At 37.5% G+C, this 18204-nt stretch overlaps 1 protein-coding gene across 3 annotated transcripts in view; it reads left to right on the top strand.

Moving 5' to 3' along the window:
- FRS2 (fibroblast growth factor receptor substrate 2) overlaps positions 1-18204 on the top strand; it is a 50655-nt gene that overhangs the window by 19576 nt on the left and 12875 nt on the right. For 2 of the 3 annotated variants that reach the window (XM_048301266.1, XM_048301267.1), the window contains exons 2-4: positions 12306-12411; positions 14754-14845; positions 16704-16890. In XM_048301266.1, the coding sequence (XP_048157223.1) occupies positions 14780-14845; positions 16704-16890 (253 nt within the window). In that variant the 5' untranslated portion in view covers positions 12306-12411; positions 14754-14779. Of the gene's footprint in view, positions 1-12305; positions 12412-14753; positions 14846-16703; positions 16891-18204 lie in introns of those variants that run through there. The other variant, XM_048301268.1, reaches the window with a different exon arrangement.

The raw sequence follows: 18204 nt of genomic DNA, 5'->3' as shown, positions 1-18204 counted from the left end.
AAACTACGTTGTTGTAAGGTATTTTAACCTTGATAGTGTGCCTCAGCGAAACCATCTTTAATTCTTATCAGAGCCCTCAGAGTGGGACCAGGCTGGAATTACCCTCACTGGCTTCACCTGGCCTTTCCACCTTCAGCTGCAGCACATCAGCCCCAAGAGGGTTTTTAAGCTCGTCTGAAGGCTTCACGGGAGAGGAGGGATAGACTTATATCTGCTTCCTGTTCTTTGCTGTCTTGTTGTTTGGATTTCCTGGACTAACTTGGCTGCTGATCGCTGGATGGGTTTTGTTGTTGTCATCATCTGGATTCTGCTTGCCTGGATCAGGAGTCCCACCTGTTAGAGCCCTCAGGAATTCATCAAGGACTGAAAGGTAAACTGTGCTAAATTGGAAAAGAATTGAGAAAGAAGAAGCTGAAAAACTAAATACCAAGACAGCAAGGAATAGATGAAAAGGACTGTGCTGCACTGGATTAAAACCAATTGTATTATCAGAAAAGTGCGTGCGGAGCTCATGGACAGAATAGAGAAATCAATCAAGCAGTGTGAAATCTCATGCACAGCAGTTGCAAAGTGTATACATACTGTATTATGGATAAGTTGTAAAATGTGTAAGTAGAGTATCACGTAAAGGTTGTAAGATGTATAAGCAGGTAAAATGCATAAGTACTGTGTTATGCAGAAGTTGTAAAAAGTATAAGTAAGAAAGAAAATGTGTAAGTAGAGTGATATGTATATGTATAAGTAGTATAAGATAAGTAGGTAGAATGTATAACTAAGCAAAGTGTGTAAGTAGGGTATTACGTCAAAGTTGTGAGATGTGTGAGTAGAGGGTATTTTAAACAATAAGAAGCTTCTGCGAAATCATATTGATTCGTTGATCAGAAAGCATGAGTTCCTGCACTACATCAACCTCTTTCTTATTATCTAGAAGTTAGAGAAGTTTGCGGCACAAAAGATTGAGTCACAAAATAATACAGAAACATGTAGCCAGTGTGAACTGATATGTAGAGATTACCACTGAATGCAGCTGTAGAGAAACAAAACATCTGTGTGGAGGCTTTGAGGGCTACAGCGTTTCAGGTGATATTTGACACTCTGCAGTGCTTGGAATTCCCCATGGCCAAGGAGAGGAGAAGGTGTGTGAGGTTTGTCTGAGGCTGGAACTTAAGGCTACTGTGCCTGCACCAGGAAAGTTCAGGGCACTTCTTTAGGCCTTTCACTTAGGAGTTTTTGGTTTTTTTTTTTAACTGAGTTGTGTCACTCTTGCTTATTCAGTCTTCACAGTACTTGTGAATCCAAATCTTGGATATGACTGCTTTGTGAGAGATTGTAGTGCACGTATTCAGGCATCATAGTTGTTGCTTAGAAAACGTGCATCTGTTAGGAAAATGAAAATCTAGAAAGGTTGCTTTTTGTCCTTAAATACCTGCCACTTATGACAATAGGAGATAATTTCAGTACAAGAAAGTGAATATGATTTTTTCTGTGTAGTTGAATGTACCAGTGCTTCTAAATGTCATGTGACACAGAAAGTTGACAGTTTAATCCTAAAAACCTCCCACAGGAATTATTTTCTAAATGACACCTATTCAGACTTGTTAACAGAAAGAATCTTATGGAAGGACTTGTTTAAACAGAAGTATACATATATCTATATACACACACACACACACACTTCTAATGTATTATTTTTTTTTCTGTCTGGTGAGGAAAGCTTAATTTCATTGTAAACTTCCTTTCTTCAAAAATGGGCACTGTAGGTTAAGGGGGTTCTGGAGTCCAGTCGGGACGGCCGGACGTAGACGGTGACGGATGGAGACGAGAGATCTCTATAGGCAGGTCTTGGGACACAGCCGGTTTATTGTAAAGGGCGTGGGTATTGGGGCACTGCTCAGAGCTGCTAGACTCAGCTCTGAGCAGGCCCAAGAGAGCAAGAGAGTAAACGGGTGAGAGAGAGAGAGAGAGTAGGAGCAAGAGTAGAAGTGGAAGAGAGGAATGAATAGAAGAGAGAATGAATAGAAGTGAGAATGAGAAAGTCTGAAGTCCTGGTTACAATACAATAAATCATCTTCTGCACTGAATATTCTAATTGTCACTAACCAATCTAATACAAGATACAAATCCTATAGCATTTACATACAGCCTATAAGAGTTCTTATATTACCATAGAGTGTTACATCTTAACTTCTAAAAACTACTCTTTGGACCCCTTCTGCTGAGCTAGTAGGGTCTGCTCTGACCCTTGGACCTGTTTGCAAGCAGAGGGTATTGTTCCATCAAGAGGGGATTACTTCAGTGGCCATACCATTGTTTTCTAGTTGTTCAGTAACTAAGACCTGGTATTTCAAAAGTGGCTTTCATTTCGATGTGGCCTGTAGTTTTCATATTCCCAAAATCTTTTGTCAGGCAATCATATTTCCAAGGCTTTCCTGTTTCATCTTCCCCAACAGGGCACCTTCACTGTACAGACAGTCTTTCAATTTAAAAATTTGGGACAGTAAAGTGCCTGAAGATTAAGCTTCAGTAATGTCTTGAGAAGAGTTAAATTTTACAAAAAGAAGGCAAAAATCAGATCTTCTTCCCCTTTTCCCACCATCTCAAATCTTGTTATCCCAGGCCATACTCTTCCAGGAAATAGAGTTGGAAATAGAGATTCAAAAAGGTGACTCAGGGAAAAAAAATTAATTTTGTAAATAGTAGCAAATAATGAGGTCCACAACTGATGGTATTGAGGAATTTTAAGTATTGGCTGGGTTTACAAGCCATATGTTCATTCTTACATTACAATTCATTATGTTGTAAAGTAGAAGAGAGCAAATGGTTACTCAGGCTAACTTTGTAATGAAAACAGTTGTTCTATGACAGTTCTTTTACAATAAGAATCAAAGATTTAGTTTTATTTCTGTCTTTTGAGGAAGAATGGTATAACAAAATTCAGTGCAAGATCCTATGGTAGGGCAAGGTGATATTTGTTTCTCTGATCTTCAAGTTACCCGAGATGCATTCTCTGACAGGTTTAATTTGCTTGCACTCTTGTGTCCACCTGCTCACCATGCAGCCGGACTTGTGGCCAAGTGGTTTAGCCAGGATCCCTTGTGAGTGACACAGGACAAGAAAAAAGGTGTAAAATCTTAATGACATATCTGGGATCCTTATTGACTGGTAATGTCAAAATGATTTTTGCATGATCTTTTAGGTGTTTTAATCATCATGAGATGATGTGATGCGTTTTTCTCAATCATCAGCTTCCATGAGTCATAGAAGGGGCATCTGTTAATTTTCTGCTTTATTTATTTATTTATTATGTCTTAAATGTGTGTCAGTAGTCTGTTTTGGGGATGCGGTAACAGGAAAAGGAACAATATACACACTAAGATGCAACTTTGTGTTAGGCTGCAGGCTGTTCTGCTGGTGAGTGTTCTGATCAGGCAGCACTGCTGGGAGCACTCCTGTGGGAATGGTGCTCTTCCTTATTAGGGCAAGCTAAGCTTTAATCTCTGTCCTGCTCCTTGTTCTGGTGTGTAGATACAGCACACACATGCACACACTGACATCCACATTTCTATTGATAGACATACAGTCTTCTAATAGTACTTTTATAGCTTTTTAAAATGCTAAAAGGAGAGTTATACAAAGCAGACAATATGGATTCTATAAAAAGGTATGTTTATTCTTTGCTAAAAGAAAATGGTGCCTGATGTTAACTTTGAACAGCAGTAGTCTAATGTGATGTAAATCATCCACAACAGAATAATGCTTTGTAAGGCTCTGTAGGCTTTGTAGGCTACTACAGACATTTCTGTACTGTTTCAGCAGTGATCAAGAAGGACACATTTTATAAGACCCTAAATGGAGCTTTTTTAAAACATGGGAGTATAAGGAAGTGGACCTTTTAGCTGCTTTAATTATAAAGGACTATGAATAAAGGATTTTTTGCTTAATGAAACTTTGCTCTCCATTGTACAGGTAGATCAAAGTAGTTTTTAGTAGCTTCCATCTGAAATTGGAAAATATTTTTTAGGGCATAGATCAACTAGACTAATGTGGAGGGTGTAAATCACTAGCAAAGTAGTACTCAAATCTAAAGAAGATGTAGTTTTTTAATTACATAAAGTTGACTGTAAGAGATTCAGCAATGAAAAGAAGAAAATAGTTGTTTGGATGCACAGATATGATTATAAATGGGTTTTACTTAAATCTGCTGCACACATCCTAATAATCAGAATTTTAATGAGCTGGTGTAGCCCAAAGCACAGACAGACATCTATGCAGTCAGGTTACCACGATTTGGCAAATCAGACACATTAACTGAATGTTTTTATGCTCTTCTTCATGGTGAATACAAAGAAAATAATTTTAACCTAAACCTGCTTTTTGGCAGATGCAGTTCAGTAGTGACAAAAGATACCCTAAGACTGTGAATTTTACTTCAGTGACCAATCGGCATAGTTTTGATTTAGAGGTGTAACTAGCTATTGTTAATCTTTCCCTTTTATGTAACGAATTGGGGCCACAGGGGTAGCTTAGTTTAAATGATTATTAGAGTTTCTCCTTGAAGTAGAAAGAAAAAAAGGTACAAGAAGCACATGAGGAGATACGTAAACAGGACCAAGAAAATTGTGAACCTTTCAAAAGTTGTAAAAAAGAGTTTTGTGTGGAAAATGGAAAAATGGTAAATACAGAAGGCAAGCTATTTTTTAAAGAACACAGATTTAATGAGATCTTGGGAGGATTTGGTTTTCGGTTTTCCAAGAAATAAAAACCATATATAAAAGCTTGATGTTCAGGTAAGGCCAGATTCCTTATATCAAAGTGCTAAGAACTTGCTGATAGTGGAACCAATGGATAGATGAAAAAGGGCACATATTGAGAATACATACTGAAATGATAGACATACTGTGTTTATTTATTTATTTTAATAAAACACAGTGGCATGGTCCCAGTTTTGATAATTTTTTACTCAATCCGCTTAACATTTCAGTAAGAAAGTCTTGTAGGCTTTCCAGAGTTGTTTCTATTAATGCATTAGAAGATTGTGTGTAAAATATGTCAAAAACATAAAAGCAGAACTTAACCCTTCCTGAAATGTTTGAACAGACAATATTACAAAGATTAAAATATTACAAAATATAAACTCAATGCCATTTACTTAATTACAAGATTTGGCACTTCACTGGCTTTGAAAACTTGGCAAGAGCTGCAGACCTCAAGTTTTAGGAGGCATTTGTGGTTAAATATTGGAGAACTGACTCACTATTCAAACAATTTCAAGTCAAGCTTCCTTTTTAAGAATTAAGCTAGATACTTTTTTCTTCCTTGGCCCCATTACTTAATTATTGTAGCCTTCCACTTTATCTTCCCATCTCCTTGCCTTTCTCCTTTATCCTGAATCCAAAAAGCATTTCCATAGCACAGCTCTTAAAACTTCAGTCCCATTTCTGCTGTTTATTATTGTGTAAAAATGATGCTTTCAGTATATGCTATTCCTTATAGGATGTTTTAAAAGTGATTTAGATTGTCTAAGAATAAAACAATTTAGTAATGCTTGCTTGTTTAACCTAATGCCATGGTTTGGAGTTTGATGTTCTGGCTGTTTTCTTTTAAAAGGATGCAGTTAATCTGGCAGACATTCACAGAAAAGAATATGGTAGTGTGGATCTGGAGAAATTGTTTTACTAAGAAATTGAAAAATATTTGCATGTGTGTAAGTTGTTTTAAAAATGATACCAAGTAAAACATAAGTCTTGTTTCTCTGGAAGTTTAGAGTAAGAGGATCATTTTTTGGAGAGCGATTAAAGAGTAGAACCAGAAACAGTGTCCCACATCCTCAGAAGGATTAATGGGGATGGTGGAGCAAACAGCTTTTGTGCTCCTGTTCAAGATTCATGTTCATTAAAGACGTAGAGTTTTCAAAATGCACTGAGGTGAAAATTAGAAACTCTGTTTAATGCTGTATGTATGTGTGTGTATGTGCACTTGTTGAATAGAATAGTTGTACCAACCTACTACTTAAATGAAATGTGCGATTACTCTTTATATTGCATTGGGACAGGCCAAAGTATGGGGGTACCACATCTCAGGATAAGGGAATGCAGTTCTTATAATGTCATGCTAGAGCAAAGTGGAGAGGTGTAGGATTGGTGTTACATAAATTGGTCTTAAACATCATGAAGTATTTAGTGTTGGCACAACATTGCTGCCTGCTGCAGTTCTCCCTCTGCTCATCTTAGCTCAGCTGTTTGACCTGGTCTTTAATCTTCACTTCTACTGTAATTGTGGTGAATATAAGAGCTTTTCTGTCTGAATGAGCATGTTTTTTTAAGGAATTACTGTTGAACAGTGTTCCTGCAAATGTTTAACTATCTCGCCTAAATTTGAGCATTTTGTTGAAATGATCACTTTTAAGGAGAACGGTAGAGAATTAATTTAATAGTAGCATACCATTTCAAATTTTTGCATAATGACTCCTCAAGATCAGTTGCTAGTTCTGAATTTAAACAAACAACAAGGCTCCAAGTTTGCTTTTCCTCATGTTTCATTTTATTTCATTTTAATTTTATTAAATGGTATTGGCTATTTTTATATGGCACTAAAGTGGGATGAAATAAAAAGTTGCTGTTCATTTTGAATCCAAATATATGAAAACATATATAGCAAAACAGGTCGAGTTGTGAGGTGATCTGACTGTTAAAAAGCAGGAGTAAGAAAAAAAGAAAGCCTCCTGTGAGTTTGATGAGCAGGCAGTTGGCAGCAGCAGGAGGTGCAGGCAAAGGAATGCTGCTGAGAGGGTGAGTTCTGGTGCGATCCTGCATCAGCCTCCTCCAGGCGTGTTCAAAGAGGCCTCTGAGGGCACTGCACTGAAATGGCAAGCTAGTGTGCTTTAGCTGGTATGTGGTTGCAATAATTTTGTTTTCATTGGAGCCAGAAAGCTTTTACAGTTTAGCTTGGGTTTTGTCAGTTTTGTTTTGTTTTTGTTTTTTTGCTTTGGAAAGGGCTAAAGAGAGAAAAGGAGTGTACATTTATTACTGCGTTTTAATCATAAGCCTGACAACATGCTCCTTTAATAAAAATCTTGAGAGAAAACTCCACCTGTTAGCATAAGCAAAGTCATTAACTAGATTCTGCAACTTCACCTCAACCATTCCTACTTTGTTTTCGCTAATGGCAGCCAGTGGCACCAAACTCTTTCTCAGCATGTTTAGTTTCTTTTTGGATCTCCTTCGTTGTAGTTTTTAACTCCATTATGGTTTGTTAGTACTGCTTTTTTCATCCAAGGTACTTAGGCACCTTCAGTAGTAATTTTCTTAGTAATTGTTGCCAAGTGGATGAAGGGCAAGGACTATGTCTGACCTTAGTTCAGTTTGCTTTACTATTAAAGTAAAGCAAACTTTCTTCCCAAAATGCATTTGCTTCTTGGGTGTGAATTGTTATGTTATTGTTTGTCAGACTGTGCAAGGCAAGAGCCTTCCAGGGCACCTGAAAGAAGATGAGTAGATTTGAGTGATGGCAGCAGGCGTGGGCAGGCAAGGAGAGCATTTTGTGCTTCTTTTGCTGTATTTTGCGTGGATTTCTTCCTGTTCTCTTGAACACTCATATCCCATTAAACCCCTGTGTTTCCATGGGAGAACATTCCAGTTTTGGCACCTCTTTTGTCTGTTGTGTCTCCAAATGTTAAAGTCAGTCTTTGCTGATGTACAGATTTTTTTTTTTTTTTCCTTTTGGTAATTATAAAGTGAAGAAGTCTTTTTTTTTGACCATTGGGGAAATAAGGTTCTTGGATTTTAAGGCCACACTCAATAATTACTAGCTTTATTTTGGTGCTTCGTCTCTTACATGCATGTGAGGTCTGGTATGTGGGAGTCCCATGTACCAGAAACGTGAAGTTTTGTTTTCCAGTTGAAAAACTTGGCTTCATGGCAGTGAAGATATGCTAGCCAAAATAAACAGAAGGTCAAAGTATGGGTTATTTTTAAGTCCCAAGTAGGATACCAGGATTCTTAAATCATATAGAATTTGCCAGCATGGATTACATTATGACTCTAAAGACCTAGGATATACCACATTAGATACAGAGTTTATTTGTTTAATCCGTTGTATTAGCCAGTTATGAGATGGGCAGTATTTGGCTACCAGCAAAATTCAAAGGACTGACTGCAGTACCATTCAGCCTCCTTCGCCTATATTCTGAAATGAATAACATGCCAATAAAACAGGCCTTATATTACTCAATAATATTTTTCTTACATGGTAAATTGGCTTCTCTTATTTGTCTGTTTGCTGTCTTACGCTTTCATACAAAGTTTGTTTTGTTTGGAAAGCTGCTTTGCTGTAGTGACAGCTCTGGTTGGTGGGCAGAGGGTGTAATGAGTTACTTAGAAAATTTCTACGTATAACCTGAAATGTTCAGATTTATACTCTACGTTTCAATTTAATCTCTGAGGTTAACACTTTGCAGGTGAAATTATCCCCCTGCTGTAGAAGAACCATTGACATTAACAAGTGCTCTAAAACTGAGATGAGAAAATTAGTTATAATGTATCTGTAGGGATTTGGTTGTGTTTTCTTCAAGTATGGCCAATTTGTGTGTGAGATTGCAGGACGTACTGGGCAGGTGTCCTGATGGTCATCGTAATACTAAATTGGGGATACTTCTCTGAATCCCTGTATATGTAAACATCCAAATTCTTGAGGGCCAGGGATTTTGGGAGGAAGTTATCCAAATTAGTTTTGTCTCCTTCAGTGTGTTCCGTTGTCTAGCACATTATCTGTGATACTTACTCCTAGTGTCTAGTTTAGATGCAGTTTAGACAACAACATTTGGACTCTGTTTCTTACACACTAAATGGAAAGACATAAGAGAGGACCTAGCACTGTGGCAGCTAGTGGTTTGGAAGGCCACTTTTTCATTTGAAAAGACTATGCAAAAGATGGGTTTAGAGACATGACACTTTTGCTTCTCCCTACCTTTTCTGAGGTGTGCTATGGTTTGGGTTTTTTGCCTTTTCTGATTTTTAGGAGGTTTGTGAGAGGAATTTAGGTGTACAGAAAATATCTCCCAAAGTTAATGTTTGATTCTGTAACCAGAGCATGCAGAGCTAAGTTAAAACCAGCTTTTAGATCAGCTTTGCAACCATGAGCTGACTTTAATGGGGTGACTACGAGCAAAATGAGGAGTACGATAGCAGTGTGTCTGTGTAGCCTTTCTTACAGAAGGGGAATGCACACCTCGTTCAGATCATTCCCCACCTGGGGAGACTGTAGAACTGCAAATGTTAGAATTTATACAAGCTGTGTTGTTCTTTTTAAAGTATCTGCTCTTGTTTACACTGATGCCTTGTGTTCCTTGACTTCTGAGAGGTTAGCATAACTTGTTGGCCCTGCTTAGTCTGTGAGGGAAAGAGCTACATTTTGCTTTACAAAGCCAAGTAATAAATCTTAGTGAAGTTACGGCAGTTCCTACCTTTCCCTCCCATTAACAAGGTTTAGATGAATGCTGGTCCTGGTTTGTCTTGCCTGGGATTTTTACCTTGCAATGCAGTAATGTTAGGGAGAAGCAGAAAATATTCTTCATCCCTTTCCCCCTCCTTGCATGACTGCACCCATCCACCACTGATGCTTTGTGAATGGGGAAATTACAGCTCCTAAATTTGACATTGTAGACATAACTTAGGGTTGTGACTGTGGAAATGTCTACTTCTTCTTGTATGTTTAAGTTTGGGTAAATATTTTGCAATCTGGGAAAATTTAAGAAAATCCCGAACTGAGTAAACAGCGAACTTGTAATTGGAAGCAACTGTTCGGAGAATTCTGTTATTGCTTTACATTTAAAAGAAGTTAGGTGCAGCAAGTTTGTATGCTTGCTTTAATCCATTATGAAACTGTTTAGATTGTTTAAGAATCATTCTTAGGTAACTGAAATAGGCTAGTCTGCTTTAGGTAGCCAAACCCTGTAAAAGCTTTAAAACTTTGCTAGAAAAATACCAAGGTAAAGACCAGTGCAAACATACCTGCATTAGGACAGCTTGCCTGTGAATATTTTTATTTTAATTATATTTCTAATGACTACCTCCTAAGTTTTCACCAGAGTGGATGGGTCAGGTTTTCTGCTCCCTCTTTCCATTCTCCTGTTCTGAAAATTTTAGCAGGGAATTTGGTAAACTTCAATCCCAGTAGTTAGTGAGGTGGCTAGTTTTTCTGAAAACTGGGTAGAGGTAACTGAGGCTGTGATTCTGTCTGCAGCTGGCTCTGGCACTTGCTAGACTTTCTGCTGGCCGGTCTGGTATGCTAAGCCAGCAAAAATCTAACCTGACTGAAATCACAGTTTAATAATACCAACTAGATTGGGTAGGGCCATCACATAAACAAAGCTTGTGCTTGTTGCTGAGGGATAGGTCCTGCACACAACTATATGCAAAAGTATGTATCTGTCAAGCAGTTCAATAAGTTTACCTTTAAGTACCTTTGTGAAATCTAGGGTTTATTTTCAAGTTAAGTATAAGTTGTTAATTATTTCCTTTTTTTAATGTCTTACAGCAGAGCATTCACAAATTTATGCTGAGTAGATGTCATCCATATATGTTAATTAGAATGGCTTTGTTGGGTCACACTTGAAGTATCAGTTTGTCCAGTATCCTGTTTCTTACAGTAAATAGTAAATTCTGACAGCCAGTAGTAAATATATAGGGAAGGGAATAGTAAGAAGGAACATTTTATGATCATTCCTTAAGACCCTTCTAAATATCTGCCCCTTAGGGGCTTTTTGAGCCAGATGTGACATCCTTGAGTTTAAAAGCTCTTCATGGAGCTTTCATTTGTCCAATTACTTTCTGAATCTTTAAATATTTGGAACTCATTCCCACAAGACATTGCAGATCACAAAGGTTAACTATGTACCATGTGTGAAAAAAGAACTTCTGTGTGTTTCTTTGAACCCCCTCTTAATAATGTCAACTGCTGTTCCCCTATGGTTGCGTTTGGAAAATAGTTGTGCTTTATTTATCTTCTCTTTGCCACCTGTAATTCTGTACTGATTTCTTCTGCTCTGTGTGCTCCCTTTTTTCAGGCTGAGCCATCTAAGTAGCATATTTCTGCTTTTAATCTGTTTTTTTTTGACAGGGAGGCCTGATGGCATGCATTACTAAATCTGTGGGTGCACTATGGATTCATACAATAGAAGAGTATTTTTGGTTTGGCACTTTTAGTTCTTTTCAAACAGTTTCGTTTCATTTGCTTTATGATATCTGTCCAGCTAGAGTTTCCATTGGACTGCATGACTATGTGACTGATCTTTCCTAACAGATAGAACTCCTTTGCTAGGTATGTTATTTTTGCATTTGCCAGTGTTGAATTTCTGGTGTTCTCTTGTACAATCCCTTCACAAGTGAGAGGGTTCTGCAACTGGTATAATGATGCCTAGGATGTGGGATGAAATTGGGACTACATTACTCTTGATACTATGCAAAAAAGCAGAGTGCTTTGGTTTCCCAAAATGATTTTAATCCAGGGGCAACACAGGGGACAGCTGATGAATACAAAGAATTGAAGCAAAAAATTTATGAGCAAAGCTGCAGTGGTCTCAAAGAAGTTTGCACAGACATCCTGAAAGACTGATAAGGAAGACTAATAATAAAGTATTATTTTGAGAAATTAGCCTTTCTGTTGAGTGTAGTAAGCAGCATCAAAGGAAACATCAAGTGCTTGTTTGACAATTTTACAAGCAGAGAACAGAGACTGCCAGCTGTTAGTGTGATGGAAGCAGCAGTTAGTTTTCAGTGTTAAATGTGAGTGGATAGCTAGTGTGAGAATAGTCGGGGGGGTGGGGAAGTAAAAGCAAGCAATTTATGGTTAGTGTCATGGAGCAAGAATCATGAGGGAAGCAGAGAAAGGGTGATGTGTTAGCCATACAAGTCAGCATTTGTGTATGTGTTCAGTAGGATAAGCAAGAGGCAGTTCAGTAGAGTAAGTTATATGTGTTCTTCTGTTTGTCAGCTGTGGTTTGGTTTGGTATGCACTGAGGATAATGGGAGCTTCACATCTGTCATTTCCACACTGCACTGGGTACGCAGTGGAGAATGAATGGAGTCCCCAGTGTGACAGGCTACCCTGCAGACAGGAATGCCAGATTATTTTCTTCCAAGGCACTGAAATGCCAGGGCAACTCAGAGATCAGTCTTATCTCAAACATTGTGAAGACCTTGCTTGACATAATACTCACAAAATATAAACAAAAGCATGTATTTTTGTTAGTTTACTAACTGGCATCTTAAAAAAAATGTCAATTTTTTTCTTGTTATTTACCCTTCTAGTTCTAGGTCCAATGATTAGTTCTGTGACAAGACAGCATGACACTTTGAGTATGACAGAAGCCCTGATGCTGCAGCAGAGGCTGGGAATATTAATGGCCAAATCTAGGTGAGTGATTTTTAATCCTGCCAGTTCCATAGCTGTTTAATTTCTTCCTCGTAGTCTTGGTTCACGTATCTCTTTTGAAGCAGCATTGCAATTCTTGGTTTTCTGAAATATTAATATTAGAACATAATTGAGGCAAAATAACAAGCTTGTAAGATAATTGATTACATGCCCTTTCTTTGTTGTTCCTGAGATACAGAAGCTGTGTTTCAAACACATACTACAGCTTTCTTCTTGAAACTAGTGATTTTTTTTTTTTCCCCCCAAACTGCTTTGCGTTTCACTTCTGGGGTTTTTAAAAAAGTTTGCAGGCAGCTGTCTTCAACAGACTTGGTCAGTTATTTCATGCTGAATGCATAGAAAGTATGATACTAACAGCATGCAGCTGTGTAGTTCTGTTTGCGCTGCAAATCATTTGAGGAGGTCTAAGTCTAGGCTTTATTAAGTGCATGCATTGTCCCTGAAGGCAGCTAGAGGGAGATGCAACTGCATTGTATGGACCAGAGTATTCACTGTTAATCTGCATTGAGGCTGTTGTCACCTGTTGCCCTTCATAGCAGGGGATTCTCAGAGTGAATAGGGCACTGAGTAAGCTGACAAGAACAACATCTGAACATTACTGTACTGAGGCACTGTGGGGTGCCAGGGCAGGAAGCCAGGAACAGGGTGTTATTACCTGTATCTCCCTTGCTTAATGGAAGAGGAGGAACAACTACTACTACTACTACTACAAAAAAAAATTTAAAAACTTCACCATGCAAAAAAAAAAAAAAAAAAAAATTGTTGTGTGTAGCATAGCTTCTCTCTGCAGCAGTAGAAGCAAGCAAGCAACCCCCCAGTTTTATCTTGATTTGGGGAAAAAACTTTGTCAATATAATGCATGTTTTCATGTTATGGCCAGAAATGAATCCATGATTTTGATTATTTTGCCTCTTTATGACTGGATTAATTGGAGCCATGTCCCCTCTGCAGGGGATTCTTGGCTGATTTATACAGTCTCTAGAGCAGGAGTATCTCTTTTGAGTGGCTTTTCTGATCAAAAAGAGCAGAAGAGTTAGCTGTTCTTCATTGTATTCCTTGCACCTTATTCCTTAGCAGACTAAAGTGCTACATGGATACTACTGCTGCATGCTAATAGAAATGCCTGCCTAGAAAACAAGTCATAGTTTTCTCAAGATGATATTGGATTTTTTTTCCCCTCTAGTCAAGAAAACTTACCAACCCATTCTGTCTTCTTTCTCCTTGATTTCTAATGTCATATCTCCTGTTGACCTAACAGCTCTCTTCCAGGATTTTGCCCCATTTTTCATTTGTGTAGTGGAAATTGTAGTTCTTATCCAATAAAAAGATGATGTAAATGGGTTAAGTATTTTCTTGTATTTAAGAAATACGAGACTTAACCCCCTCTTCATGGTGGTAGAGGGTGAAACAGCAAGCTGTGAGACTTCATTCTGTGAACATTTTATCATATTGTTTTGTGAAAGTTTTGCCATACATACAAAAATCTTTAAATGAAAATACCAAAAATACCAATTTTTTTTTTTGTTTCATTACTTTAGCCATGCTGTTCGGTGTTACTTGAGTATTCTGCTGTTTTATAACGAATGTGTAACACAATTTAATCCAAATGGAACTTAATAGAAATAAAAGAAACCCCAAGTTTTAAAATATTTGTGTTGAATGTGGGTTTTTTTCCTTCCCTTGACTTCAATTACATAGTTTGATGCACACTGCAATATGGGAAGTATTCAAAATTGGAAGCACAGAGCCTCACTGCATGGCTGCCAGCACAGGGCTGCCTCCAGGCCTGGAATGCCTCCACTCTGGAGCTGCCAAAGCCAGGGCAGCCTTTCAGGATTGTCATACGGGCTCTGTGTTGCCTGTGCCTGGTAACCTGCTACAGCCCAGGGCTTCTAGGGGCGTCACTAGTGCTGTGCTCTGAGCCGGGAAGTGCTCAATCAGATGGAGCTGGAATCCAGATAGCAGCCTTGTGTAAAAGCCTGGTTTAGGAGATGAAAATCTCGCATGGTGTTTAGCTTTTGCTTTTCCCCAAGCTGCTACCATGGGAATTAAGGTGACAAATCAAATGAGTCTGTTTGGTAGTAACCTCGAGTTATTGGTAGGACTTTAACAGCTCAGTGTTGCCACTCCTTACTGTCAAATCTAAATTAACTATTATATTTCTAGTATCTATGTTGATTTTTTATTACATATGACTGGAAGATTCATTATGAAGAATTGTATGCCAGAGAGTAATTTGCATTGGGTTGTTTTGTTTATATTACTTTATTTTAACTTCAACTAAGTGATCATTTTGTTGCATGGGGTTTTTTTTCCCACTTTAGAGATCAGATGGTCTTCTAAAGAAGTCATGGGTAGCTGTTGTAGCTGTCCAGATAAAGAAACTGTCCCAGATAACCACCGAAACAAGTTTAAGGTATGCAACTGGTGTGATGTGCTGTGAACTGTTTTGTTGCTTTCTTGCAGACTAGGCCTGTGATTTAAAAAAACCTTTTTTTAAAAAAAAAATTAAAAAAAAATGAAAATAGAGTGCAAATTTCTGAACAGCTGACACATTGCAGAGTTGCAGGTCCCTGTGGCTACAGGTTTCTCTTGCACCTTTGAGAAACCCTCTCTTACCAGTGGTGACAGGAATTCCCTAGACAGGGTAGGCTTTTTAGGACAGTTCTGATCTTCAGGAAAGAGATGAAGCCCTGTGATTTTTATCAATCTCCATTTCAGTTGGTAGAGTCCAAGTAAGTGGTGTTGCCTCTGGAAGGCTATAGAAGGTCAAGTTAGGGAAGGAGTCGTTAGGATAAGGGAATAAATAGCTTTTGGAGAAGTGTGATTATGAACCTGAATGTGGGATCAGAAATGGAAAATTTTAAGACCGCTGATTTTACTTGAAGGTCTCTACCGATTATACATTTTGAAAACTTTTGTCCTTTACATGGAGAAATTTTACTTCTAAGTGCCTTTTGTCCCATATATCTCTGGAATTTATAAGCATGTGAACACTCGTTCATGTGCTTAACCTGCTAAGCATAAAGCATCTGAAGTCAGTGACTGTAAGTAAACATATCTTTGCATAGTCACACAAGTCAGATTTGCTTCTGTGCTCCAAACCGTATCTGTAAGTTGAGAAAGGAATGTAAGGCTTCCATAGTGAAAAATGATTCATGTATTGCTTGAAGGCAACAATGAAACGAGCTTTAAAGCCATGGGAATTTCTGGAAATGTTTAGTATTATCAGTTAAGAAAGCTGAAGGATAAAATATTTTTCTGTTTTCTTGCTCTTTATGTATCACTTTGTGTAACTAGTTCCTATTTTTCTCCATGTAGAAGTCTTCTATTGTTTGTGTGGGTCACTGATTTAGCAGCAGGGGGAGAGAGATGAAAGATATAATTTGCAAAATGAGGAAAATGGGCATAAGCCTCAGGGGCAGATGAAACTATTCCTACTTCTTTTCAATTGACTAGATTTCAAGTTGAAAATGTTTCTTTAAAGAGTAACATTAATTCCATAGGGAATTTTTTTTGGTAGCTTTTTTGTTGATTAAGAAAGAATCCCACTAAAAGCAGCATTGTAAGGTAAAATAGGGAGGAAGTATATATTGTCCAAATTCTGTAAAGGATGCAGATGATCTCAAAACGGGCTTAAAAGCAAAAAGAACAAGAGTTTAGCTTTATATGCATCTTTTCACACAAGATAACTATAAGGTATTTGAATTATTTGTTGACTTTAAAAAGGCAGCAAAATATCTAAAACTGTCAGGTGATTCAGCACAGTGCAAGGCTGCACATGTATGTGAAGGAAACTTTATCTTGGAGCCACTTACTCTTTCTCATTCCTTTTCACAACTGTAAGTGGGGTTATATGACAAAGCAAATACTATTTTTTTTTAGAAATGGGGTTTTGAAATATTCCATTATCTGAGGTATGCCTTATCCATGTGGGAATACTAGAATATGTACATAAAGCCAGTTTAAAAAAATACTTAGCTTACAAATCTCTTCTACTTTAAATTTCTCATCAGATTTTACGCTAATGTTAGGCAGTCTCATTTGTATTGTTTTTAAATAAGTATAACTTTAATTTTTTAAATTCTGGGTTAGGGTAGCAAAGAAACTAGTTTGTTGAGTTCTTTTTTTCTTTTTTTTAAATGTTGACTTCAAGGATTGTAACTAATATGACAGTGCAGATGGAGTCTACCAGTCAGGCATTAAGATTATTAAAAGTGGTGGTGTTTCTCAATAGAGTAATTACCTAATGCTTTTTAATTTCTTTTTTATAGGTTATTAATGTGGATGATGATGGTAATGAACTGGGTTCTGGCATAATGGAACTTACAGATACAGAACTAATTTTGTACACCCGTAAAAGGGACTCTGTAAAATGGCACTACCTCTGTCTCCGTCGCTATGGCTATGACTCAAATCTTTTCTCTTTTGAAAGTGGTCGAAGGTGTCAAACTGGACAAGGTATGTGCAAATGTTGTATATAAAGCTCTGTGGAAATTTATTTGATGTCGGAAGATATTTGCCAGTCCTTTGACAAGAGTTACAAAGGCTATAGTTCTATATGTGAATGTGGTTTCTGGAAAAAAATTACCTTATGAAGAATGGTCTTCTGAGGATTTGAGTTGCACATAGTTTTTGGCATTGTAGGTCTGGAGGACTTCAAGCTTCTATGTGAGTATTCTTTCGGTCAACTTAGGAGGTGGATTTGACAGGGAAATTCTCCGGCCTCAAAGGTTGACTTGACTTAGGGGGAGGCAGTAGAATCTAAAACTGTGGAGGAATCTCCTCAGAATTCAAAGAATCTCTATTTTTAAGATTTTAAAAGACAGGAGCATGAACTGGATATCCCCACCGTATTATTGTCTCCAGTAATAAACTTCTGTGTCATCCTCTTCCTAAAGCAAATACTATTTTCCTTAATATCAATGACATAATTCTCAAATTTTGATATGTTTTTTTATGAAGTGTGTATACTTCAGTTATGCTCAGTTATTTTTTTGTATGGCTTTCACTGGAAAAAGATGGTTACCTTTCCAGTACCCAGACCATGCCTGCCTTGGCCAAGGTTGGCTCCACCTGAGAAGATTCAGGTGTTTCTCTCTTCCCTAGAGAAGTCCCCGAGGGAACAGCTGTTTCAGTTGAGCTCTCAGCCTGGTTTTGCATCTTCCTACCGTGAGATAGCCGTGTGTAGTTGGAATTCTTATGCATTCATATGTTGTGAAATTAAGTTCCAATGTTTTTCTGGATTTTTAGCATTTACTAGTGTTCTTATCAATAATTTTAGACACTGAGGAATTTCGGGTTTTGTTTTTTAATTTCACTGTTAAAAAATCAGAAAGATGGAAGAACTTGATCATAAATAAACCTAGTCAATATTCATTGTCCAAGCAGAGGTAAAGGAAGACAAGTTTTTTTTAATGAGAGTTTAAAAGGCATCAGTTCATCTCCTAATGAGAAATGGAGATATTTTCAAACAATGAAGTATACTCCATATTAAACGAAATCTTCATAACTCTTAAAGTAATAAACTTGGTTTTGAAGATAATCACTTTAATGGGTTTTGAAGGTTTAATTTACTGCTTCTTCGGAACATTGAAAACAGATACTAATAACATTTAATTGAAAATACTAATCTGAAGGTTCTTCTCTACAGTCTATTAGCAAGTCTGCAAAATCTTACACCAAGTCTAATTGACTTCTCTGCTTTCCTTCTAATTTTCTAATTTTTCTTTTTTTCTTTTTATAAACAAGATTAAGCAGGCTGTGTAAGCAGCA

The sequence above is a fragment of the Corvus hawaiiensis genome, chromosome 4 (assembly GCF_020740725.1).
Source record: "Corvus hawaiiensis isolate bCorHaw1 chromosome 4, bCorHaw1.pri.cur, whole genome shotgun sequence".
Taxonomy (NCBI): Eukaryota; Metazoa; Chordata; class Aves; order Passeriformes; family Corvidae; genus Corvus; species Corvus hawaiiensis.
The sequence above is the reverse complement of the archived record's forward strand: the minus strand, read 5'-3'. Positions and strand labels throughout refer to the sequence as shown.